The 27,531-nt window shown below is 36.8% G+C and overlaps 1 protein-coding gene across 1 annotated transcript in view; it reads right to left on the bottom strand.

Annotated features, from left to right (window-relative positions):
- LOC103388881 (dolichyl-diphosphooligosaccharide--protein glycosyltransferase subunit STT3B) overlaps window positions 1–27,531 on the bottom strand; it is a 32,169-nt gene that overhangs the window by 3,615 nt on the left and 1,023 nt on the right. The window contains exons 2-9 of the mRNA XM_008324082.3: window positions 10,804–10,912; window positions 9,182–9,469; window positions 7,600–7,665; window positions 7,123–7,222; window positions 3,435–3,533; window positions 1,968–2,114; window positions 1,235–1,283; window positions 774–928 (exon numbers count right to left, since the gene is read on the bottom strand). Coding sequence (XP_008322304.1) covers window positions 774–928; window positions 1,235–1,283; window positions 1,968–2,114; window positions 3,435–3,533; window positions 7,123–7,222; window positions 7,600–7,665; window positions 9,182–9,469; window positions 10,804–10,912 — 1,013 coding nt within the window. The remainder of the gene's footprint in view (window positions 1–773; window positions 929–1,234; window positions 1,284–1,967; window positions 2,115–3,434; window positions 3,534–7,122; window positions 7,223–7,599; window positions 7,666–9,181; window positions 9,470–10,803; window positions 10,913–27,531) is intronic.

Raw genomic sequence — 27,531 nt, 5'->3', positions numbered from 1 at the left:
AACCACACTTTACTATTTGGCTGTTTATATGAAAACAATGGAGCAGCACAGGAATCCAAACCCACTGAAAGGTGATCATTATTTTCCCATGTAGTGATTAGTGTATTGCACTGTTTTATGTTTCAGCCATTTTCCCCCACCAGTCATTGAACCAGGCTCCGACATCACATTCAGTATCAGACAAATGTCAGCGGCTCCATAACCTGCCAGCATTCTCCTGCTCCGGGATCATTCTATAATCAAGTCTCTTGAGAATGACCTTTTGAAATTCCACATTGTTGCTTTGGCACTACAATAAAATCATTAATTGTGGGTGTCCAGTCTTCTGCTCTTTAGAAATGGCAAATAAACTGAGTCATGGCTGCTGAGTTTCTCCTTCTGTGCTACTCAGAGAAGTTCACTGCAATATTCTTCAAGATGAAAGTAAGGGGCTGACAGGAGTGACTTTTGTAGACAATTGATTTTACAAATACTGGCCTGTCCTTAGAGAAGACACTGACTTTAGTGCACAACTGTAACAGCTTAAAAGGCCTGCAGATCCAACACAGCCTGACTTTCTGATGGTCTTTCTACAGTATTTTTACTTTATGTGTTAAGTCATAACACTGACAAAGGCCATACTTTCACTTTTTAGTAGAGCTTAACAACTATATATTATGAAAAAATATATCTTCTAGCCCAGAGTCTGTGCCAACAGAACCGTAAAAAGCTCTAATAATACCTGTCAACAGGACCGCTCCATATTTTAATAATAATAATGAGCTGGTTCTTACCAAAGACCCGCTCATCGTTGATGTTTTTAATGCAGAACCACAGGCCTGCTGGGAATGTGCAGACCAGGATGTGAAGGTCAAAGAAGAAGGACACCCAGGTGGTGGGCTGGTGTTCAGACACAGATGCTATGATGGGGATGTGGATCTTAGCATAGCTGTGAATAAAGAGAGAGAGCAGAATAAACAGAGGTGGGAAGCACTGATAAGGACAGGGGGGAAATAGGAGATGAGAGTTTTATTATCACTCCCGTCAGTCAAGATAATTCCTTTTGTTTTCTTTCATCTGCACATGAATCATTCGGTTACAGCGCCTTGTTTTGTTGATCAACACTATAACTCTTGTATTCCTCTGATTCAGTGACATCACTGAAACATATTAAAACTACAGTATACTGAAATCATCAATGTGTTGCAGACAAGGGGGTGCAAATAAATAAAATAAAATAAAATAAAGGACTCACCCAGTGTCCCACAGGGAGTAGAAGCGTCCACTCCATGGTGCGATGTAGCCTGAGGATGAAAAGTATGAATGGCTATTTTAATCTCAGACCAAGACAGGCACATGACTAATTGACCAGGTGGTTTTAGCAACATAATCAGTTACACTACACCAAGTACTAAGAAGACAAGTCAGTACTAATTAAAGCTTAAAGTTTGTATCTGTACCTACTGTAAGACTGCACTGTAGCTGAAACTAACATTACAGTCGACAAGTGAACTTTGTTTGTTTACTTCCTGTTTGACTTCATGAGACGTAGGAGAAACAAACATGTTTTAATGCAAAACTAAAAAACACAAACTAATCTCTTCGGATCCTTCTGTATGTTTTTAACTGTAGTGTTCTTTTAAAGTCAGATCAAACCGCTTTACAAAACCCACTGAACACAGCCTTAAATTTTGCAAAATGTCAGAAAAAAGGTTTGGACATTTTCTGGTATTTGACAAACATAAAGAAAATAACTGTGAAGGAAGTAGGACATTCTTTTCAATAAATCTGCTGTCAGCTTACTAGAAGTTTTTCTGTCACATATTTCACCACAGATTTTCAGCCATAGTATATATTTGACAGGAAATGATGGGAAGCCATTACAGCAGAGATTTGTGAATCTACCAACAGACATTTCCAATTGTGTCTGAATCTTGGAACACTGCCGTGCACAACAAAAACATTTTGACAAAACAATAGAAACCAACCAGTGTATGTCAGGTAGATGACTGAGAGGAAAACCACCCCAGCAGCCACAGACACTCCAAGGAAGAAAAGAGTCTGGAACTCCTGCCGTGTCAGTCTGTCCTTCAGGTACTGCAGGAAGGCATAGACCTGAAGCAGCACGAAGACACCTGCGGAGATGAAGCACAGACACAGGTGCAGGTGGGCATGAGACAAACAGGCTTTGGAGGAAGGAAATCTAAAAAAGGAGACCAGAGGTGTTTGGAGTGACTCATTGGATGTTCTGATAAATAAGAGGGTTGACAACAATAGTAATGGACTCTGGAGAATTATGTACAGTTAACTGCTGTAAAATACATTGAAAGAGGAACCTTACAAAATCATTCAGCTGAAAAGAAGAACTCAAAAACTAAAAAAAAAACCTATAAAGATTAGACAATGTAGCCACTTCTCCATTCAAATTAGAACATCAGTGAACTTTCTTACTAAGACATTTGGACTCTCAGTCACCAGTTGAAGGCCAGGTCAGTTTATTCAACTAAATTGTACTTAACGTTTCAATGGGATGATAGTTTTCAGAAATGACAAATAGAGGGCCAGAATTTGGACAGCACCCTTGAGGGCCAGACACAAATAAAATAAAATAAAAATAAATGTTTTTGTCTAATGGAATGTACATACAGTCATAAATGGTGGGGATTACTAAAAGTTATTTTAGTCTCAGTTGTTGTTTTATTCTATTCTATTTGATCCTTACAATTTTACAGTCATGGGCTGGAGTGGATGGTTCTGTGGGCCGTGATCACTGTCCTACATTCTTCAAGAAAATATTTATTGACTTTACAATTTGAGTGAACAGAAGAAACAAGGTCCTCAAAATAATGGATTTCAAAACAAGTTGTCTTCGAAGTAAATATCTGACTGTAGCACGACACTGCTTTGGTGTGAGTTGCATTGTGGAAGGAAACACTACCAACACTTACTCCACTATCTAAAAGAGTATTCTACTGTGAGAGTGTTTTTTTTTTTTCCTTTTTTTTTGTGGTCGATGAAAGGCACATTGAAATTTCTGCTCTCCTCGCTGCAGTACACTGTGTGAGCTTTATCTCTTTTTCGTGCTTCTCTGCCTAAAGCTATAGGTCTGAAAGACGCTGTGTATTTCACACCTGCCATAGGTCAGTGCCTCATACAACTTGCCTTAAAGAATAAAACAACCTCAGCTATCCCTGTAGGCCGGTGTGGCCTCTCCCTGATGAGAAGTTTCTAAGGGTCTGCATAAATCAAGGCTCCACTTTAACACTGAAACTCTGGCTGCTCTGTGAGATACATCACATCCTTAAGTTATGATTTAAACTCCACAGCAGGTTTGTAGTGGTTGCAAGACACGTTGCTAATAAGAATTCATTAGACCTAATCTTTTACACTGACATTTTGCAGTGACTGTAAAAGTCAATTTTTCCCAAACAAACCTGGGCTGTCATCTTACTGACCTGCTGCAGCCATGTGTTCGCTGGTTCTGATTGGCTGGAAGCCCACAAAGGGGACCTGCATGGAGAGGACCAGGCCGACAATGTAGAAGGTGCTGTAAGCTGCAGGAAGAAGTCAGACACAAATCAGACCAGGCATAGGTAAGTATTAAATAATAATAAAAAGACAATTCATGTTTTTCTATAAACTTTTAGATCTAAGCTGAAATGCAATGTGAGCTGAAAAACAGTGAACAGGTGATAGAGAAACATTCAGCACTGGCCTCTATGACCCACTATATTTATTATGTATTCTCTTCACAACAGGGTTGCAGTATTAACAAAAGAATAGCAACACAATCCAAAAACAAAATCATCTTTTCCATTTCATTTGTTTAAATTTAACTCCAAAGTTACATTTTAATGCTGCCAATGAGCACCAACAGCTCCCCCACAGGTAACAGACCATTATCATTATTATTAGTAGTAGTAGTATTAGTAATTATAATAATAGTAACATTAAACCATCCCTCAGACATGCAAATTGCAATGACAAACTCCCACATGTATTGTCACACATTGACAGAAATGTGCAACAAGCAAAACCAACCAGTGCCTGCAGCCTCCGAAACAGACAGTGAGTGATGTCTGTCCTTAGCAAGGCTTTGAACTCAACACCTTGTGCTTATCAGACTGAAGTGGCTGCCAAGCACAAGACAAACACAAGCTGCAGAAAAAGCTTTTTCAGGTTGACGTTTTGGAGAAGTGTAATTACCCATGAACTGAATCTTTCAGAGTGGTAGCAGCGGAAGTTAGAGTCGAGAATATATTGTTTGGTTTGGACAAAAGGTCTTGAGAGACTTAAAATAGGCAAAGTCCATAGAGAATGAGGTCACCCTACTTTAAGTTAGGAAAGAAAACAAGCAAGATTAATTTTATCAAGTGGAAACCTTCATTTTGAGTCGTCACAGAAAGAACACAACTAGGATTTCAGGATTATCATTATGTCCAACAGTTTCTGCTGTGTCATTCTCACCTTTTGTCAGGTGGCAGACAACAAAAAGTATTGTTGGCCTTTGTCAATAATTTCACTACAGAAGACTCATTATTGAAGTCTGGAGAGTGGATTAAGAGATGTGTAGATTTGTCACATACAGCATTTGGTTTTAACATCAATAGATACATTGGTCAACTGGAAGAAAATCAACATAAGAGCTGTGACCAGAATCAGTGAGCAGTTACAGCCAATCACGGTGCAGAAAGAATTTGTTTGAATTTTGAGTTTGAGTTTGTTGTATCTATATTTTCTGTTTATTTCTCTGTTTTCTGTGCATCAAACTGCCCTTCGGGGGTAGTAAAAATAACCAAACTCAAACCTTGAAGCAATAAAGACCGGGCTGAAACTGAAAACGCTGCAGAAAGCTAGAACGTAGACAATTGATATTATTTCATCAAAAATATATTCCCATGATCAAGTTATGATAGATGATTAAAAAGGTGTAGAAATGAAACCAAAAATATATATAAAAGTAGGTTACTATTATTTGCACTGATCTCAGTTTTACAGACAGTTTGCGTCAGAGAACGCGGTGAGATCTGACAGCTCTGTACTAACTGGTTTGCTGCAGGCAGAGTGGTCTATAGAGGGAGCAACAGGAGGGGGAGAGAAAGAGGGTTTCACCACACCAAATGCAGGACGGTGGAAAAGTCAGCATGAGGCTGTTTTATAAACACATTTTGACAATAATCCTATTTAAACAAGTAGAACACTTAAAAGTCACTTTTCTGACCTTGTCAACAACATTAGTTTTGGTGAACCCAGATTGTGCTGCGTCCTCAACTAAACTTATCTTACTTATTTGATCATGGCCAAAAAAAAACCCAACATTCTCTCTGTAGGGATACAAGCAGGCACAGTAGCCCCGACCTACAGATCTGTGTTTATAAAACCAAAAAAAGAATACTGCAGTATTAAAAGCGTAGCGAGCATTAGGTCAAGACACGAATCACAATCAGTGACACCAGTTCCAAGTGTGAATCAAAGAAAGCTCTTTGGTTGCTGAGAAAGCTTTCATCTTCACCCCCTCCTGTTTGTTTGCTGCCTGTATTTGCACTCTGTCGTCTGTCTCTACTTTAATCACGTCTCCCTTCTGCTCCTCTCTCTCCGGGATTCGCACAAACCTCACAGCTGTCTCTTTACAGCCTCAACGTGAGCTGACGGATGGATGTTATTAATCATCAGTTGTGCTGTTTATGTGGTGAAGAAATGACATGGAGCAACGAGCTCCTCAGTGTTGTGTCACTAAATCAACATGGTATGGTATAGACCATGACGGTAAAAAAAACACAGGTGCTGCGGTGTATGACTGAAGGCACGAATGTCCTTGAATTTGAATAAACAAATAATGGGAGACTCTAATGAATACTTCATTTTCACGATTGTTCAGGCTCTTGTAGTTGGTTTGTGTTGAGAATTGACACACTGTATTTATGTCGTGAAAATATGTTCACTCAGGACTAGTCTTTGTTTCTTTGCTTCACTGTGTATGACAACAAAAAACCAAAGACTACTGTGTGTTCCTTCATTTGCAGCATGCACTCTATGTATATGTATACTGTAATAGTCAGTGGCCGTTGCTGGTCTGTGAATCAATGAGACCCTCAAAGTCCAGTTATTTAAATATAAATTCTGCTCTCAGTTCAATTCTCACTGCTACAGAAAAGATTTTTTATCTATTGGCGGATGATTAAATACTGTCAGACTCAGTATTTTAATATTCTGCATGATCACAATCCCTCAGTTGCATATTTATCAGATCTTTTCACATTAGAGTACAGACACTTTTTCTTATACATTACAAGTATAATCGGAGAATCTGGAGTAAATTCTGGAGTTGAGTTTATAGTATGGGTAGTGTTATGGCAATATTTATGCGCATACACTAAGCCGAACAGGATCTAGGTTTATATTAACAATACAAGCTCAAAACCAGGGGCCTCAAACGCAAATCGGCTGGGGACCACTGCTGCAACTGTCATCTCACTGGAGGGCCAACAAATAAAAGCAGGGGTCAAATTACATTATTACTGAATTCTGGTTGAGGACCGTATGTGTGTGGTTCATGGACCTAAAGTGGCCCATGGGCCAGGAGTTTAAGACCTTTGCTTTAAACCAATATAATCTGATGGAGTTCAGCAATAAGCAGTGGCAGTACCAATACTTTTTACAAGTACAATAGAAATTAACACATAAAAGAAACATCACCAAATTGGACATGATCAATATCTGGCGAACCCAGATACATTTTAGTAGATGTCACTTGTGAAGTCATGTGCACCAGCTCAGATATTTTTATATGCTGGCTTTTACTTGAGCTTGTGTGGTGTTTTTAATCATATTTTTCATAATAATTAGCTGAAAAAATTTTTAATCAGTATTTTTTTAATCAGTTACTAGAAATTACAGGCCAAATAAAGATGTTCTTGGTGAGTAGGAAAACTACAGAAAAAGCACTGCAGCCCTAATGTGAAATGAAAATGACAAAATACCTAATGATTTCACTGCAATCCAACTGGATCAATACAAGACAAATAGAAACCACAGCTGAAGTCAATCAGAAACGATGGCTGTTTGCCATAAGAATTGAATGTGAAATCTTCACACTGTTATTCAAACAAACTTTTCTTCAAGGTTTATCTTGCTTCAGCTTACCTATGTAGACTCTCCGACTGAAGCGTTGCATGAGCAACAGGACAAAGACATGGAGAGGGATAAGGTTGATAATAAACACGTAGCCACCCCAGGCTGAAACCTGAAAAAAAAAGCAATATATTTATTTTATAAATTGTAGAGTAATGGTAGTAATGGTAGAAAAATGTCCACTTTTACAGTAACAGTGTAATGTGTGTGTAAATTAAGGTGTACACATGCACACATACATAGACACAGACAAACGCTCAACTACACTCAAGAAGTTATTTAGTCCATGATTAATTCACTGTCTCTTAACATAATGGGACTTTCATCATGTTGAAAAATCTACAGGAGATAAATCACAACTCCAACACAGCTTAAAGTCTCTGTTACTGAACCTTTCTCTTAATAGACCAAAACTGCAGCAAAATGCACCCAACTAAGAGCAGTTTCACACTGGTAGAAGAACATTACATTTATTTCAAATGATCTCACCATATAGAAATAGGACAGGCAGCATCCAATAGTCCAGAAGACTGAACCTGTCTTCACCGACTTCACCTGAGGTGGACAAAGGACGTATTAACAAGTGAATGAAAAAAAAAAACACTGAAAGTCTATATCCAGGACAAAAAAAACCACATTTTCTCTAATGAAAGTCTATATCCAGGACAAAAAAAAAAAAACACATTTTCTCTACACTATAAATTAAGCTCTTTGAATTATTTATTTCTAATTTCTCAGTGTAATCAGTTAGGTCACCGTGAGAAATAAACTTAAATAAACTTGGTTCTACAAACTTTGATTAAAGTCTAAAAGCCTTCCTTCACATGGAGCATGAAGACATTTGATGGAGATATTCAAATCAACAGACAAAGTAAACTTTGAAAACAAAGTTTGTCTCAATAATATCTAGACTTTTTATGCAGCTATCAAATGCATTAAATTACCTTTTGTTATCTAATAAACAGTATCTGATCAATAGAGATTTTTGTTATTTCCTGATTAAACAATCAGATTTTAAAAAACTTTCCTAAAACTGTTTAACAATAGTAAATGTTACTGATGTTCAAACAGGAACATCAATACAGCATCAGGATCAGTAATAAAAAATGTTTTCACATAGATAAACGTTAAATGATGAAGTATTTTGAAACACCGACAGCTGGATCTTGTAAATGTATCAATTCTGCTTATTCACATTCATTCTGTTTGGGCCAAACTATCCATGTGAAAGCAACATAAATTTACTATCTTGATTATTGCTCTGTGGCACAATGCGTCATTGTTCCAATGTTGACAGGCCCACGTTTAAAGCCAAAACTGGAATATTGGAAAAACGTTAGATTTTTTTAATTTACCTCCACAGTATACCATTATTTATTTAATAAACTCCTGACAAAATGCTGACTTTATTATATCAATAATTTTGTCTTTTGTTTTTAACTAAACAGAAAGATCATTGGTTGATGTGGTTGGAGAAAATATTTTGGCATTTTAATTGATTTTTCACCAGATTTAATCTCTGAGCTGTAAAATAGCTAGAAAGAAAGTCAGTGTTTAATCGGCTCAACAGGAGCCGTGCCAATGAGGCGATTGGCATAGTTGTAGCCTCAGGACTAACGGTCAGTGCAAAATTGGACGGGTGTTTTTAGGTGAAACTGTACACATTTTCATTGCAAACAAGGCTTTTTTTTTCTTTGCAGAAAGAGCGTTAAGCTCCATTAAGAGTCGGGGAGCTGTAATGCCCATTTGGGACTTTCTTTTGATTTCTGTGTTAAGTATAAAATAATCAGTTTCAATCAGTCTTTTACCTCAAACACTAGTCCAGCAGTTGTAGGTTTAATTTCTGAACAAAGTAAGAGAAATTTAGAGCAGCCTTCACAAACACTGCACCTACTGAAGCTCAGTTATCAATTATTCTTCTCCCAGCATACGTCAGGCTGTTCTTGGTTTTGTCTGGACATGACTTGATTATAACAGAGAACAGACAGCAATCAGAGCTGCTATGGCAAGCCAGGGAATAGAGACATATTGTGAGAGAAGGACTGATAAAGCACAGTGTGTGTAAGTGTACCCAGAGGTAGTAGGTGAACTGCAGGGCAAAGATGGCGATGCCTTCATTGTCAAAGGATCCTGCCACGGAGCGGGAGATATAACCAGGGACGATAGCAATAAAGCAGGCTGCCAGCAGCCCCGCCCCCTGGTTCCATAGCTCCCTTGTCAGCAGAAAGGTGGAGATAGAGGTCAGGCCACTGAAGACCGGTGCCAGGAACACACACACATCCCGAATGTGGACGGTAATGTGCAGTAGGTTGAGGACATAGTGAATAAGACCTGCTGTGACCATCAGGCCTGGGTACACCTAGAGGGAGGAGAACAACACAGAGTGAGTTCATTATTCAAGCTCTCGTCACATTATCTCATACAGTAGTTTTCAAGGTCTTGCATCAGTGTGTAAGAATGACAGTGAAAAACAAGTCTTTGTCTCCATCCTTTGTAAAAAGAATGTGATAGAAATTAATGGTGACACCTGATAGGAGAGAACTAATAGAAACTGATAATGCTGCTTCATCTGTCTTCATGTAAGTAGTGAAACATATTAACAATATTAAAGTAGATTTAAGTTTTTTTTGCTTAGAACCCAGGGTATCAGAACAAGTACTGAGACCCTTCTACTGCTATAAACAGTCAATGACGGTAAAATGTAGTAGTTAGAAATGTCTTTCTACTATTATTTTACAGACAGGGCAGGGGATTTCACTGTCAGCCACCTTTTTTTTAAAGTTAAACTTGTTTTTTTTACCTTGTCAAATATAATAATATCTGAAATAATATTTAAAATGCATAAGGGTTTGTATCTTATCTTCTAACCCTAGCTGTGAGCTCTGGCTTATTTTCACATTTTCTTTCTTACTCTTCTTAATATTTTTCTGTTCAATTCCTGAAAACTTCTGTTTACCCTTTTTTTTTAACTCTTCCAACTTGACTTTATATTTGATACTTTAGGTTTTGATTTAAAATTTTTCTTTGCAATTTCTAGTCAACTGTAAGGGTATTTTGTGCTTTACATTTGTAAACAATTTCAGAAAATTCTCACTACTTCCAATTTCTGCTGAATTTTAGACAGCTCAAGGCAAGCTCTGCTATTTTGCTGTTCTCCATCCAACTTTTAGCTCCTTCTCATCCAGTTACATAAGAATTTTTTTGGGTTTACTCGAGTTAAAACTAATGAAAAGCTGAAATGTTCAGAAAGCTGGACATCTTTGCACTCGTTACACACGATTTAACCAGAGCGATGTTATATACACACTAAGTACCAGAGGAGCAGTTTGCCATTGGGTTGTTGTCATGCTCTCAGTTCTGCTTTCCATGTAAAAAAATTGTATTCCTCTGAATTAGAACAAACAAAAGGCTGTGTTCTTTTTTTAACAACAGCTATGTGGTCTGGCACATTGTTAAACTACAAAAGTATTACACAGTGGTGATGAGAAATTGATAATCATTAATTTAAACTTCAGACAACAGACAAATGAGTAAAGAGAAGATAAGAGGGGTTTGAAATGTAATATCTGACTGAACATATACACCAATTAACAATAATAACAGTAAAACTTTACAGTTTGGTCAATAGTTTTTTAATCAAGCTTTATCCAAGCCCAACGGTGACCAATAAAGTTGGTAGAAAGAAAGACTCACCGTTCCTCCTACTATCCTGCCCAGAGGGTACCAGGCTCTCTCATCAAACCAGTTGAGAAACTCGTAGAAGCCATTGGTGGTGAGGTAGTGAGTTGACCTGTAGTTGAACCTGTATGTGAGACACAGAACCAGACATGGCTGTTAGAACAGAAGCAGTAGAACCGAGTTATAGGAAATAAATATTAGCATCCTATTTAAATTAACAAGCATGTCACTCACAACCACCATCCACTGGAAGTCCAGTCTACTAACAGAACCACAGACGTGTTTTACTGCCAACTTTTCTCTCCAGTGGTTAAATTTGCTCTTTCTCCTGATGCTGCTTTAGCCTGTGTACTCCATCGTCCCTGGCCTTTTGCTTGACTTCTACTTCGACTTGTTTACAGTCACTTAAACTTCAACAACAACAATCCCACTACAGTTTTTTTCCCTTCCTGATAATTGAACGAGTCAGTAAAAAAGAGTGCTGTTGTAAAAGTCCTCCGACTGGCTCCTGAGGCTCCGATGCAGACTGTAAGTCTGCTCATTCTAAGCCAAAAGTTTTTTCAGTAACCTTTTTATTTATTATTAAGTTATTTCAGTCGTAGTGTTTTTCTTGTCCACGTTTGTGCAGACATAATACAAGATTAGAGATGGTGGTTTTGTCCCAACCTAACCTTCTACCAATTTTGTTATATATAAAAAATGTTGTGGCAAAGAGTTGTATAATGAAACTTTGTTTAAGCTGTTCTGAAAATAAAAAATAATAACATAATATGACTTGGTAAAGGTTCCTGTACTCTACAAGACAGGACTAAATGAATGTGTTAGAGTCAGATGGCTGCTCCTGTTAATGACTATAGCAAACTACCATCCATTTTCATTGGTAGCCTAAGAAAAGTGCCACATTAGTTGTTTGTGGAGTAAACAGGGAGCAGGAATTAAAGGAAAAGTAATAGACCAGGACCAAGTCTCATTAGACAAAATCAGAAGTGCCTGATCAAATCATCTCTATTGTTTGAAAACACCGACACGGGTACCATCGAACTGAGCCTGTGAGCATGTGGTGTTCCGCTTCAGTTAGAAACATTCCTCTTACTGTGAGATGCACTAATAAAATAAATAAAAGATGTACGACACTGCTTTGGCTGGATGAACTCTCATTATTCACTCTCACTAACAGCTTTAGTGGGCAGAGGGGGTTACATTCACAAGGCCATTTGTTCAAATCTACAAAGACGATCCCATGCGTGGCCTCGTGTTTTCTTCTTCACAGTTTCTCCTATAAATATGCTGCTGACCAGACTGACTTTGCGCAAATTGAATAAACTTTGAAGAAAGCACACACACAATGTCAAGCCCTGATCAGGAAGCAAATTTCTGGGTTAAAATGCTAATATGTTTCCTGAGAAACAAAGCTATGGAGAAAAATAGAAAAAGGGAACACCAACATACTCTTTCACGCAATTTACATAAGATCACAAATGTCAGACCGTTTCATTACTGTGAGTTCTATCTGTTTAAGGCACTTGACCTGAGATCACCGTTTGATAAGAAATGCAAGCAAATTTCAAACAGTTGCTATAGTAACAGCAAAGGTTCATGCAGTAGCATATTTAAATGAGCATCATTTTTCGCTCAGTAAACAGTGTCTCCACTACTGTTTACACAAAGGCCCACTGAGCTGGTCCTCTCAGTGCTTCCCTAAGAACGCACCTGATTCCAGTCAAATGTGGGGACATTTTGTGAGTCTCAATGGAGGGAGAGAGTACTGACTGTTGAAGATTTAGTTTAGAGCGAGGATTAGAATTTGCGTCAGATTAGGATTAGGGTAAGGATTAAGATAGAACATTTTTATAATGGAGTACAGTACGTCACTTAAGAGCTCACAAAACACTGTGTGTGTGCGTGCATGTTTCGCCTGTGCATGCATATGTAAAGGTTTCACACAGTTTAAGATAAACATAAAAAATGTTGATTTTTAATTTTCTTTCCTCACTGATAGCTGGTAGTCATAAACTGACATATAACAAACTCAGTCTTTGATATATGTTTTACAAATCTTTGTCCCTGACAGAGTGAAAAAAAGTTCAATCCATCTTCCACTTAAGTGTGGAAAAGTTAAAGTAAATTGTAAGTTCCCTTAAATTCTTTTTAAGGGATCACAATAATCCATATACTGTAAATCAGCAGTCAAAGTTTTTATGGTGGATGCCCTTCCGACCTGTTAAGTATATTTTAACTTAAAACTTTGAAGATCTCAAGGCTGGGTTTGGGGATTGGCAAATTGGCAAGAATACGTATAAAAATACATATTTGCATATTTGCAGTCAATACAACAAATACAGGTTTTAACCAGTTAACCAGACTAACCAGGGTTAGTGATGAGTCTACTCTGCCAAAGACCTATGAACATATTCATTCCATGGTGTGACCTGTAACTACTGTGAATACTGGTCCAGGCAAGGACAACTTTACTACTGATGATAAAATGTAACAGATGATTAAAATTTATATTAACCGGGCTGCAGCTAATGGATATTTTAATCGGTCTATAAAAAGTTAATAAACTAGGCAATCCCATCCTATGCATGTTCATTCAAAGGCCAGGCAGAAACAATGCCTTAGTACAACAGCTTATTGTGTCATAATTTAAAAAAGGCCATCTTAAATTGTGTGCTATAATCTCTAACCTCCCTCCCGTGACTGTGGGAAGTAACATGAGGTGAAAATGTTATCAATAACCGGTACCGCAGTACAAGTCTGGACTTAAAATGCAAGACTTTTTCAAGTGTTCAGCTTTCTGCCTCTAAATTGTTCTGCCAACTGATCACGCAGGTGTGAATTGTTAGACTGGCTAAGACAATCCTCTGCTTAGTTCTTCACGTGTGAATGGAAAACCAAGGAAGGTTTCCAGACACAATTTTGCAGATCTTTCATACTGGAAAACTGCTTGGCTCTCAGCAGATTATCTATACTAATGTATAACCCATAAACCCTTTACCAGAAAGCTATACAGTACACAACTGAAAAAGGTGAATCAAACTTTCCTGCCCATGCTGGTAAAAAAAACTTTTCAGAGCTGTCTGTGTTTCCATTAAGGCTCACAGCATGGGGGTCACCATCAAACAAAGAGAAAAAAGTGGCTACAGTGTTCAAAGTCAAGCCATTATGACCTATAAGAGATGGATAGAAAAAGGGCAGCTTCCTAGTGAGGCAGGCAGAGGTCAGGCTGAGAGTGTTTTTTTTTTCTTCTATCAAGCAAGTGTCAGAGCCTCGAGGTCAGACTGTATTGATGAAGAGTATAACCAGCCTTGTCTTTTTGACAGGATGCAACATAGAAAATCCTCTTCATCCCATGCAATTCCTGCACTTCTGTATCATCAACTCCAAAACTCACCTTGACTCCAGTCACAGACAGGTTTCAGGTCATGTCAACTACTGACGGATTCCTTCATTTCTTTGTTAATTTAATCTTAACGATATCTGTCAAATGTTAATCAGTGTTTTATTATTATTATTAGTAGTAGTAATTATTATTACTATTATTATTAAAATATAAATAAAATGAACCCAAAAGAACATGTTTAAAAAGGTTAAGCTATCAAACCGTTTCATAGACTGATTATTAGTTCTACTGAAGAGAGACTGTGTTGCCCTTGTCATAATGTCAAAGTAACAATATAATTAACCTAATAACAGATATATAATATAGTTTTCAGGTTTTTCATTTGACATAAAAACAAGATAAACGCTTAACCTTGAGCTCAGAAATTTGCATGGTACTTTTATTTGGTATGAGAATTTAAAGTTCTAATTATTACGGAAATTCATCAGAACAATGGCCATTATATCCAAAACCTTGGCAACTGACCTGGCCTGTAGGTGGTTCACAGTGGGTAGATTAAGAATTGCAGAGTGCACAGTGGAATTCAACTACTCTCACAGTGTAAGCAGCTGTTTTTGTATCTTAAAATCCTGTGGAACACAGAATAACTGGAAACAGAAAAATAGGAACCTTGTGGTGTTTGGTTACTGAACACTCCTATTTCTAGCCTTCTGTCCAATATGTCAATTCAATTTATTTTTAGAGCTTTAACCACATGATGCCATCTCTATAGTGTAACAAAGGCATTTTGTTGTACGCTCTCCTTACTAATGATCTTTTTTTATTGTTAGCTATAATGTTTAGTTGCTTCATACAGTTTAAAATTGTACTGTTATTTTGTGTTCTTGTGGCATAAATAAGTATGCATCCATCCCTCCATTGTAAGGATAGTAACCTCATACCTACTCTAGAAACTAAAAAAAAAGCGCAGAGAGGCAGAGATAAATGTATGACACACAACCATATCATCAGTGGCTGTGCAAATAAAATGTAAGTCATGTGACAACTAGAGGCAAAGGACAGAAGCCATCTATGGTATTCAGAGTGCCAGAGCCGCCACCAGTCACAGGATCTCTCCCCAAAGTTTGGTATTTACGCCACCAAAACAAGAGGACAATAAGAGGTGTACCAATTTAGCCTGAAGTCTGTGGCCAAAACTTCAGATAACTATGGGGAGCGTGGGGTGAAGGACTATTCTGAGCTAGCAAAGGAACTGAGACACTGACGGACTTATTGGAACTTTGGATATACAGCTGGATGGTTTCACATCTCAAGTTCTTATTAATATACAAAGAAGTTGTTATGAGCAATAATTCTAGGTCCATATGAACATGGGTGTACCACTATTGCAATGCATAAATGATAAACCTCCAGTCACTAGGTATCAGCAACACATGCAGTGGTTTGTACAGATAAAAATATACATGTTATTAGGTTCTCAATAGTAGTTCAATTCGCAGGGGTGTGGGTTGGGGGGGCGTGACAGAAAATGATTAAGAACCACTGGCTCCAATCCAATCCTCTTCACTAAAATGGTTTGCTTGTTATTATGCACTGCTGAATGGTCGGCCAGTTAACCAAGTTAACACAATACTGCTGTAGTCCATTACAGTCCTGATGAATATATTATGAGGGGATGCTCTCTTATACAAGCAGACAGTCAACTCATCTAAAAGCCTTAAATGGCATTGCATAGAAAGAGACACTGCATGCCACACACAGTCAGAAACAACAAGTATTACTGTGAGTATTGGATTATTTCAGTTCAAAAGACCCAAAGCATATCACACGGTGACCTTGTATAAAATGAAAAAACATTACTCAGTGAATCAAATTGGGGTTCCTGCTAAGTTAAATTGTGGTAAGAAACATATTAAACAACTTGATTTATGACAGAAAAAAAAAATCTGTCTTTTTTTATATTTGATACTCTCCCTGGGAGTTGTAGAGTATAAACACAGTAATGTCTCCAATAAAAATCTGATTGAACATATATATATAGGAATATATCATCAAGCAACCACAAAGTGTGTGGGAGGGTGAGGGGGGTGTTACTGCAACTTTAAGTCTAAAAGTTAACATACAAGTAACAAAATAACATTTTCTCTAATGGCATTTCAAGAGGAAAAAAAACACTTCTTCAACTCATTAACCTTATACAGATAATGGATATAGCAATCTCCATCTCCATTTTTGGTTAACAACATAAAACAATTTAAAATGGAGTTGCCAGTAAAATCTCGAACAAAACTGCACTTGCACATAAAATGCCTCAAACAGCAGTTTCAGCGACTGCAACAGAGAGTTGTGTGATATATGTGTGCAATAACTTAGAACAGGCCTCTAAGGATGACATAAAAACATAAATGGTACTCTAATACAAAAATGCTCCAAATAGTCTTAGTATACCTATAATAAATCAATGCATTTTGCCAAGCAGTAAAAAGAACATCTGTCTTAAAGCTCATCGTTTAGTATATTTAGTCCATTTTAATAGTGACACACAAACAATGCACGCAGCAATGATACTATTTTAGCCAGTGAGCAATGCTGCAGGATGAATGACAAAATGAAAAAAAAAAAAAAATTATTTTAATTAATTTCTCCCAAAGGTATAGGGCATTATAATAGGTATCACATGAGAAGATCCGGACTCTGATACACATATTACAGTTAATGTTCATAATTTCAATTAAAGTTATATATTTGCAAAACAAATTTAAAGAGTTGAAATGAAATTGCATACAGACTGTCAAAAAAGTCTACATACAAAAGATAAAACCACAACCATAACTGGAATTCCGATGCAATGTTCACAAATATCAAAGACCCAGCTCAGTGCTTAACTATCAATTTGAAGGAGCTCAAAACACCTTTGCATTTGTGATGTTGTCATACTTATAATATAATAATATATGATATTGTTGTTGATATCAAAATACTACTGCTGATCCAATGTTGTCACAGTGCAGTATTCAAATTTAACAGGACTAAGGAGTGGAGGAGACGGCCCAGTTGGACTGATTTGTAGTTGTACAGCCAATATTTATGTATATTATATTACCTTGGGACAGAACAAGATTCCCAAACCTTTTATTTAAACATAAATAATGGAGCTTATCATTTCATCAGTCCTAGTCTTTTCTATTTCTGTAAAATGAATTATTCAAAAACTAGATTTAGGAGAACATAAAATAATGTTCTCCTAAACATTAGGATTATCTTTTTATCTTTTTAATTCTGTTTTCTTCAAATGTAATTAAACTTAACTTCTTTTTGTAATAGTCATATAACCATAATTATTATTTCATGTCCACAACACAGAACATGTTCATTTTCAAGTAGAACGAAGGCAGTTGATTGCCATCTGTCAACCCATGCAGCAGTGTTTTCCCATCTTGTAATTAAAACGTTAAATGTTTAAGTAACTAATGTGACTTCTTCTGTTTCTCACAGAAGTATAAATAGCCCAGTTTCATAACTAATCTAAAAAAATAATCATATCATTGGTAGATGGGTGGCAAACCCTAAGGAGAAACCCATAAAGTTTCTTTCGTAGTGCAACAGTGTACTGGTGGTCATATGGGTCCATTACTCAAAGACAAATTCATAACTTCTCTGAACTAAGGCTTTATAAAAGTCCTCACTGCAGTTATAAATACAGCAATTGCAGGCTGCCTGTGGTTTGGACACAGGGAATCGGTAACAGTAACAAAAATAAACCATAAATGTCACAGCAGATGCTATATTGAAGAATTCTGCAGCATAAATTGGACCTGTAAAGACTGAAGGCTAGGATGTAAAAGAAAAAAGAAAAGAAAAGAAATAAAAGTCCCTTCAGGATGTGGTGATTTATAAACCACTGTAGAATCTGCATTATATCAATGCATGTGCAAAAACTACTTAATTCCAAGGGTTAGTGGTAATAACCACAAACAGTGGTTACAGTGCAGCACCGGTTTTTCATAGGAGTAGACTGCAAACAAAGTCAATGCAAAGCTCCTGTGCCACAGGAAATGACTGAGGGTTCACCAGGTGGCTACAGTGGCCTAGAACATCCCTTGGGATGTAGGTCAACCACTGTGAGAAAAACAAAACACCACAATTTGCAAATTTCACATTAGGTAAATAGAGTCATCCCCAAGCTACAAATTTACTATGTACCAAAATGTTTGGTTTCCCTGGTCCAATTCCCCCATCAAAATATTAAGCTCTCTTATTTCCCATTGGTTTCTCCAGGCAGATGCAAGTTAATAATATTTAACTACTAAACCTCTGGCAGGAGTTTTGCATTAAGTTTGAACTTACATGTCCTGCATCCAAGAGTCAGCATGGTTCTACCGTTGTCCACCTAACAACTCTGCCACAATTTACTCACAGAATTGCCACCTCACTCTCATATGAACCTTCTGTGTAAACTCATCAGATAATGCCACAAATCAAGTTCACCAACATTCAAACCCAATGCCAATATGTTTCCTTACTCAGCTGATTTATTTAGACCACCCTAATCTCTTTCACTCAGCCAAGTTCTATATTAAAAACCCTCACATGTTCATCTTTCTATTTCTATTTTAGTGGGGGCTGGGACTGCACATAAGTGCTTGTCGATACATGTACAATAATATTAATGTCATGTAATGTACAAAAAACAATGGAAAAAAGAACAAATAATTACACACACACACACACAAGCAGAGACAACATTGAGTGGCACTAAACTGTAGAGTGATGAGCAGTAAAGTCAGTGTCCACAAGTGTAGTGAATTAAATCAGGACACTAACGCTGCAGAGATTTCTTTAAAATGCGGTTCCTGTGCATTTCTTGACAGAAGAAGTGGGTAATGCGGTTCCTGTGCATTTCTTGACAGAAGGAGTGGGTAATAACATCACATAAGCAATACAAGAGCAGCAGAGGGGAAAATGTAGTGATCTAGTGTAGTGCTGACCACTGATTTGACACCCTAAAAGTCTGGCTTGCTTTTCTGCTCATGTTCTATTTTAGAACAAGCCAACCTGCCCACACCATCAACTCCCAGGACAGTTCCACTTAATTCATGCTGTAAACAATTTGGATGTCAATCATGAGTGCACAAATATTTGTTCAGTAATTACTGAAAAAAACATACAGAACACAGTAATGTGTAATGAGTAATGGAAATGAATCAGACAGGGATTTCTTTCAGCCAAGAGCATAAAGACTTGTACCACTGCTTTGTCACCAATGAGTAAATGGAATGTGGGAACATTTCACCGCCATTATCATTTTGTAATGTCTATACACTAAGGCATGTTGGTTTGTTATCTCAGCTAAACTTCCAACCACAGACTGTCAGGAATCTCTGAAAAGTAAACACATGAGGTCCCTGTGGCTTAACGTAAGTTATCAGCTATCCTGAATCAATGCAAGGCCCATTGCAATGATGAATCTGTCTTCAGAATTAATGTCACAGTTTGTTTTTGGTGAGGCACTTAACACAAGCATACCTGTTTTTAACAAACCTGTTTTTTTTTGGTGAGGCACTTAACACAAGCATAACAAACCTGTTTTGAATAACATATCTGAAAGACAGTCACTTTTTAAAGAGATGGCTAATTTGTTCAATTGTTAACTATTCTGAAAGCACTTTTTATCACAATGATATATATTTCATTTTCTTTTTTTCAAACTTGCCCAGTGAACCTTGGCAAAGAACTTCTCTATAGATATGGGACAATAGGACCAGGTGCCGCTGCAACACAATGTCTTTATATTGATGCAGTTGGAAACAATGAAGTTAATCAACCCATCCATACTGATTCTGAGCCTGACAGCTTAAAGCTGTCCCGAAGCTCATCAGTGTCTTCTCTGATTGAACATACAGCAGGTGAGTAATGATACATGACTCTGTCTTTCTCTCTCCAAATACCATAAAATACCAAATAACATATTAAAAATAAAAATAAAAAAACACAACCATTTCAAGGAGCAGTCCGACTGCAAACACACACAAAGTGACAGGGTTGCAAAATGTGTTTTACCTTGTGTGTGTAGCCAGATCAAACAACTGATGATCTTTGAGCAATAATAAAAGTTCATACACAAACAGTGAAAACTACATCTACTTTCTCATAACTGACTTTAGACTTTAATTGGTGAAGATGTTAAGAGAAAACAGTCGGATTCACAAATATTTCACAAATAAACTCAATGCCACTTTAATGGCTCTCTGCATTGATATCAAGTATAACGGCCAGCAAGTTCAGAAACTTCTAAAAATTTCCAACTAACAGAAAACAATCTAAGGCACAGCAAATTATACCATCCTCCTTTTGATGAAACAAAGACAAGCTGCCAGCATATCTTCATCCCTAGGAATTTCCAGGTTGTCTGTATTAATAGGTCAGAATGATATCATCTCAACCTAAGATTTAAGTAAAGACAAACAAGGTGCTCCTTTTTTCAGTTTGCTGCTCAGCTGCCCAATTGAGCAAAGTGCCTCAAAAGGGACAAGCACACAATTCAACACAGCCTTTGGCAAATCACTACTGGCCTTGGTGACTTAAGCATACGAATATTAGCTGCTGGGGGCAAAAAACATTTGTTCATAGATAATAAACTGAACGTCAGCGTAAATACAATAAAGTATTGTTCATCTTAAGTTTTTAAAAGAGATTACCTGGGGGACACGCATTGGACCTAATGCCAAACATGACATTAATTCATTTATTTCCAAGTAGACTAATACTAAGTGACAAAGGAGAACATTTTAATATGTATACATTATTTTCATGTGCTTGGCATTAAATTAATTAGAGTCTTAAGCTAGAGCCATTCTACACAACTTTCATAGTCACAGACAGATTTTAAACAAACCTGTAAAATGACCGAGGTGATTTAACCAATTTCAAATGTTTGTCTAGTTGAAAAGGGCTTTCAAGGCAGAAGTGGCAACACCATCTAGTAAACTTTACACTAAGGTAAAATGGTGAAATATGTCTTATATGTAAAACGCAAGTCAAATGTAATGACTCAGATTCAATGCATGTTTACCCACCAAGTTTTAGGTCAAGATACCTATTTTTTGGTAAGTGTGACATGTCAATTTCTATTTTTGCCAAATTTTCTCTAATTGCCAGCATATATAAAATGTTCTTCAGTGCAAAATGATCTGTTTTCAAAACCAGCAATAATGTACCTGTGCTGACTTTCCAATCAGAGTGCATCATACTGAAAAAACAGCTGATTCTGATCATTGGCCGGTGGGTCGATGTGTTATAATACCTAAATAATTAAGAAGAAAGCAGGGGACGATTCTGTTCTACAAATTCTTATATATAATTGAAGGAAATAATTCACAAGTGGTAGGAAAGGAAAATAAAGGAAAGTGAACTACTTGTCATTGGGACACAGCACACCACTGCACACTAAATGTGACCTCTGCTTGGTCACAACTTGGCAGCTGGTGGACTTGAACCTGAAGCCTTCCGGACACAAGTCCGCTGCCATAACCACTAAGGCACCACTAGTAATAATCACTCAAAAAAAGGATTTCAAAGCAGTGAGTTTAGCTTCAACGTCACAGCACAGTGATGAATGTGCCGTTTGGTCCTACTGACCTGAAATGCAGCTGGATGCAAATGTTTGTTCGATAGGTATTTATAACTGTGTCTCTAAATGTCAGTACCATACCATACCTTAATTAATTCCTAAATGACAATTAAAGTCAACATAGTTTGTGAAAAAGAGGCTACCTCTTAATATTCTGTCAGAAACAATGTACAGGAAAAAAAGGTAAAATAATATAGAAAATTAAATAAATCAAACTAGTTCAATAGTCAATATGGATAAAAAATATTTTCCTGCTCATGACATGCTCAGGTGGTAGAGAATACATAGTCAAGAAAACATCACACCTCATTCTCAAGTGAGCATTAATGTTGAACGGGATTTACATCACGTACTGTCTAATCAACCTCAGTAGGTTAGTCCAACAGTTATCTCAAGGCTGCCATCATCAACTCACAACCTTACAATTCACTCACAATTCTGAAAGCCATCACTCCTCCCTTGGAATGGGTTGATGGGTTAGGTGCAAAGGAGGGATTTTGTTGTGCATATCTGAGTCTGTATTTGTACAACGACAAAGGTGATTCTTTTCCAGATAAAAGCAGGCAGCCTAGAAACATCTGGGAAAAGGTAGTGCATTCATGTTATTTTTCTCCCAATATAATTTTGTATCATTTTACTTCCTCAGAGTACAATAATAATAAAAATAGATTTATTTACATGTATTCATAAAACTGCAAAAAAAAAAAATCTGGGGGATAACATTATACATTAATCATCCATTATCATTTGTGTCTGCAGTCAGCTTAGCATCCTTTGTTTTTTATAATTACAGCACGCTAATGGACAAAAATGGGACAATATTTCATTATTTCAAAATGAAAAAAAAAACAGTCTGTTTCAGCATAGAATTGTTACAGTTTTGGAAACAAAGTTTCAGCCTTAATATTCAAAACACTGGGTTTCAGTTATGTTCATCAAAAAACATCTGTATCCGTTACTGTACCAGACATATGCTGAAAACACAGACAGCAGTTATGCCCCAAAAAATAGAAAAAAGAAAAAAAAAATCAAACAAAAAGAAAGAACATTACCAAGAAAATAAATGTTTGTTTGCAATCTGCAGTTTGTTTGCTAAATCATTAGTGTTTACAAACCAATTAAATCCCAACTTTTGTGAACACATTTTATAGTCGAATAATCTAGTTGTGAATGTTGTCCTAATTTTAGAGAATGAGTGATGTGGCCTAACATCCACGTGGAGCAATTCTGTTCTACCCTTTTAGTTGGAGCCCAAGGATATTGCCCAATGATAATGCCTAAACATGTTAATCAGTCTCCTTGTGCAGCTTACAATCACACAAAGTTGGATGAATTTCAGTGAAAAAATACTTTCCATAAAAGGTGTGGTGCTTGAGTGGCCATTCCTCGTTTAGAAAGCAGTTCTATAGTCTGCTTTTCTACTGAAGCAGCTGTATCATCAACAGAATCTACTTTACTTGACCTCAGCTCTCTGAAAGCCCCTGCATCAGGAACAGCAGTTTCAGAGAGCCTTAGTAAAGTCACTACAGGTTGCACAATATGCAACCTACTTGATTGCACTCGTCTGCAGTCAAAATCCGTTATTTCACCAGTAACAGAAAAATAAAACAGAAATGCATTAAATGTCTCTAAATGAACTTTGTTCACTTGTTGTTATGCTGCTAATAGCACCCACAATTGCAATTAGCCACCCTAACACACCACAGTAGGAATTTCTCCACCTCTACAGCTTTTAAAGCCTATTCCTAGGCCAGTGCAATTTATCAATCCCACCAATCAGAAAATCAACACTAAAAAAAAAAAAAAAAAAAAAAAAAAAATTATATTGCCTTTTGTCCCAAATTAATTTGCGTGCTTCCACCACTTTAAAAGGCTTATGGGAGCATTCTGGTGTAGGTGTTTTAAACAGTGCAAGTAGGAAATGCAGAAGGAGAGGAGCAGCAGTGTTTAGTCAGCAAGAGAGTAAACTAAGTTCACTATTGTGCCTGCATTGAGCAGCAACAAGGCATATCTCTGTAACCGACTAAAAAATAGAGACTAATTTACATTCAGCTCATACAAAGCAGAAAAGGCAAAGTAGATAAACCACATCAACATCTTCCACGGTATATTCAATAATACACATCAGTACTACCAGCATTTGCTGTTTATGTTTACTGGTGGCTCTGAGCTGTATTGGACCAGGTGTCATGTTCTTAGATTGAGAAATTGACTGCTGTTTATTAAATATAGCAGTCAGATACATGTTCAGGATATTTCAAAATAGTGTGAAAGTGCACTGAAATGTGAGCAAATATCTACCTGCATTTTAGTATTAATAGCTTGGTCCAATTTTAGGATTTAGCATTATCATTAAGCACTAAGTCATGGTACATAAAACCATCTTTTTAAATTTGTATTTCTTCATTGGATTATATTTATTGGAGTATTTCTTTTTTTACATTACTATGGTTTTATACGTTTTATATACATTGTTTTTATTATAATATAGTAATTCTGAAAGTGAACTTTTAGAATTATTTTTCCAAAATTGGCCAGCCCTAAAAAACACTTGACCTTGTCAGAATAATAATGCAGTATGAATGCAAAAGAATGGAGCTAACAGAGAAATATCACCAACAGGATGAATCAATGTAACCTAAAGAGCCACATGGAGATGACTTCGGGCTCAGTCAGTAAAAATTATTGAGTGAAATTTTTCAGAGCTCTTTAGAAAAGACATTGATCAAAAGTATGTGATATGGAGCATTACTCAGACAGACAGACCATATCAGTCATGTTGCTAGGAACACTAACAAGATATGAGTTCTTATTTTAATGGCAATACAGGGTATGCGCAGTATTCATATGAAAGGGATGATGAAGAACTATGTTCTCTTGCATAAGCTTAAAGTAATTAACTGGATAACGGGTCTTTATTAAGCTTGGCTGTTGTCAGTTTGGGGTCATTGTATTAATGATATCAACCATGTCATTCTTCACAAGAACCAGCCACAAAGTGAGAGTAATTATTCAAATGTCCTCCAGCTACAGCCTTGAACAAAACAGAAGATGACAGGTCTCCTTGCCAAACCTTGTTTGGAGACCTTGTTTGGCTTCACACCTAGCATCATTGAGTGTTAATACACAACTGAAAAATATGACTCCCCCCACCCCTTCATAATGAAGTCTACCTCAACTCCAACCATAGCTATCTACAGATAGCTAAATGTCAGACCCAGACTACTGCCAGATTCAAAAGCATTGAAGTGAAGGCACTGTTAAATAACCTCATCAAAAGGCATATCCCAGAGATGGTGTGGCATAGTATATAGTGATTGGAAATACAAACACAACAGAAGGGTGAGATGAATGTTAGCTCACCTGCTGTGTAGTTGTTAAAGAAAGAGAATGACAGGAACCTAACAATAAGGTTGTGGTGTTTGAATTGTTACGTAAAGGCAATCAGAAAAAAAGTTTGTATCCTTTACCATACTAAATAACTGAGTGGGATCATGCGTCATCACTAATTTAACATTTCTGTCACAATGAAAAAAATAAATAAATTCATACTTGAGTTGTTACATGCAATGTTTATCCTCTGCTATAGAAAATGCAATTACTGCCCCAACACTGACTTAATATAGGAATCAATACTAAATATATCTGTGCCCCATTTTGTGATTCAATTTCAGAGTATAAAAATCCCTAATTAAATTTGTCAGGTGTGAAATATGAAATATTACTAGCCGCCCTTAAGCATAATTTGAAAAATGAATTACTGACATAGAGCGTTTGAAACAAATGCAGTGTGATAGCACAGTTATAATGCAAGAAGTGAGGCAGTGTATTGACACATCCTCATCCATGCTATGCAACACCATGTATTTCCATTGGCAAAAACACAGAACTTGAAAGACCGGTCACTGCTTAGTGCTTTCATGCATCCACTTATGCAGCACATGGACAAAAAGATGTTGGTTTAATCCACAATACTGCTCTCGGAATAATTATCAATCACTTTCACTGATGCAATGCAGGCTTGGGTTGGCAACACTCAGTCATAGTGAAAGAACACAAGTTGGGACTTTTGCTTGAAAAAAAAAGCCCCTGAAGAAATAACACAAAAACAGTATGAAGGCCACATCAGCTGTGGTTGAGGTATTTCAACTTAATCACATTGTTATAGATTAATAAACTGTCTATTGCAACAGACAGCTTTCTTAACATACTATACAGTATAAGCCACCCACAGCCAAGCAATGGCACTTGCATTCATACTATATCCCATCTCTAAACTCTGCAACACAGTAAAAAAAAACATGACCATTTGAAAAGGGCATACATTCTGTTTTTTTGGACGATTCCACGCCAGTGGAAAGAAAATACACTTTGACAGACCCATGTATTTGTCCTCAAGATGGAACCAATCGACACACCAACCAGGCTCAACAAAAATGCAATAATTTTTTTTTAGCTCTTAAAGAACATCAAAAAACAAATGAGTGATTTCTTTAACTTACATTCAGGAAGCACTCAACTAAAACATGCAAGTGAACCAGTAAGTTATCACCTAGTGATTCACTTTTACTGTAATGACTAGATAAGGGGTAACTGTTACATGTTAAAGTCAGATAGTTTGCTGATAGCATGACATGATTAAACTCACTCAGAAAACAATTGACAGCCTTTTGGGTTTGTAATCACGTAAGTTGCATGAGGAAGAAAATTATGAACATAACAAAATAACTGCTTAGGTTTGAAACAATTTTCCAAGTGATGTCTGAAAAACTATACATGATTAGGAAATATATTTGAGTCCGACAACAACCACATAGTTTTTGGGCTTTATGTTGATTTTAGCTAAAACAAAATGTAGCATTGTACCTTCACATATTATAATTAAAAAAAAGTAATTTTACATTGTTTCTGAATTATATTATTCTAATGAGTAGTTCTGCCATCACAAGATTAAAAATTGGTTTGGGTCAAAACACAATTTTTGTCTGGAGTAAGATGAAAACATAACATTGCTGTATAATCACAAATGAAAAATCATTTACACACGTGTTCCTACTGAGGTTATAGACACATTTGTGCTTTAGAGGTGATTGCAAAATACATTTACTAAACTTTTCATCAGAATGCTTTGAACTCAACTGAATTTCAGAGCAGGAAATCCCAAAGTATGCCAGTGGTGGAACAAAAGGTTGCCAACTGCTGTTAAAGCTCTGAGAAAAATTACTCAAGACAGTTCGGAATTTGGAGGAGTAGCTCATAGAAAAAATAAGATCAAGGAATCCCGATAGAGACAGACCTCTTTAATAAGGATAAATGAGATATGTGTAGTACATGACAAAATTCCAATATATGTATAAAACAATGTTTTTGATATTCTATCATTTTTAAAAAGGATTCCACCACTTATTTTTAACGTAGTAACTAATTTTTTGACCAATATTAATTATTAATGGAACCAAAAACGGCCTAAACAATTGACCGTCACACTTCAGTGACAGGCACCAGCCGACCTTCCTCCCTCCCCCTAAGATTTATAAACGTTGCCTTTATAATTAGCGACAATGGATTGGCTACCCGGCCGTCACGTGGTACGGAAAAGGTCAGGCCAAACTTAGGTTTACCGTATTTTGCAATCAGCACAACTTATCAGATATTATATAGAGACTGCGTATGAATTACTGAAATATGACCTGACATAAATGACCAACTTATCAAGTGCACTTTTACATTTAAATAAAGTAAATAACCGAGTAACCACGTCTGATGGACC

Source organism: Cynoglossus semilaevis, chromosome 13 (genome assembly GCF_000523025.1).
Source record: "Cynoglossus semilaevis isolate Cse_v1.0 chromosome 13, Cse_v1.0, whole genome shotgun sequence".
Lineage (NCBI taxonomy): Eukaryota > Metazoa > Chordata > Actinopteri > Pleuronectiformes > Cynoglossidae > Cynoglossus > Cynoglossus semilaevis.
This window is presented reverse-complemented; position numbering and strand designations above follow the sequence as displayed.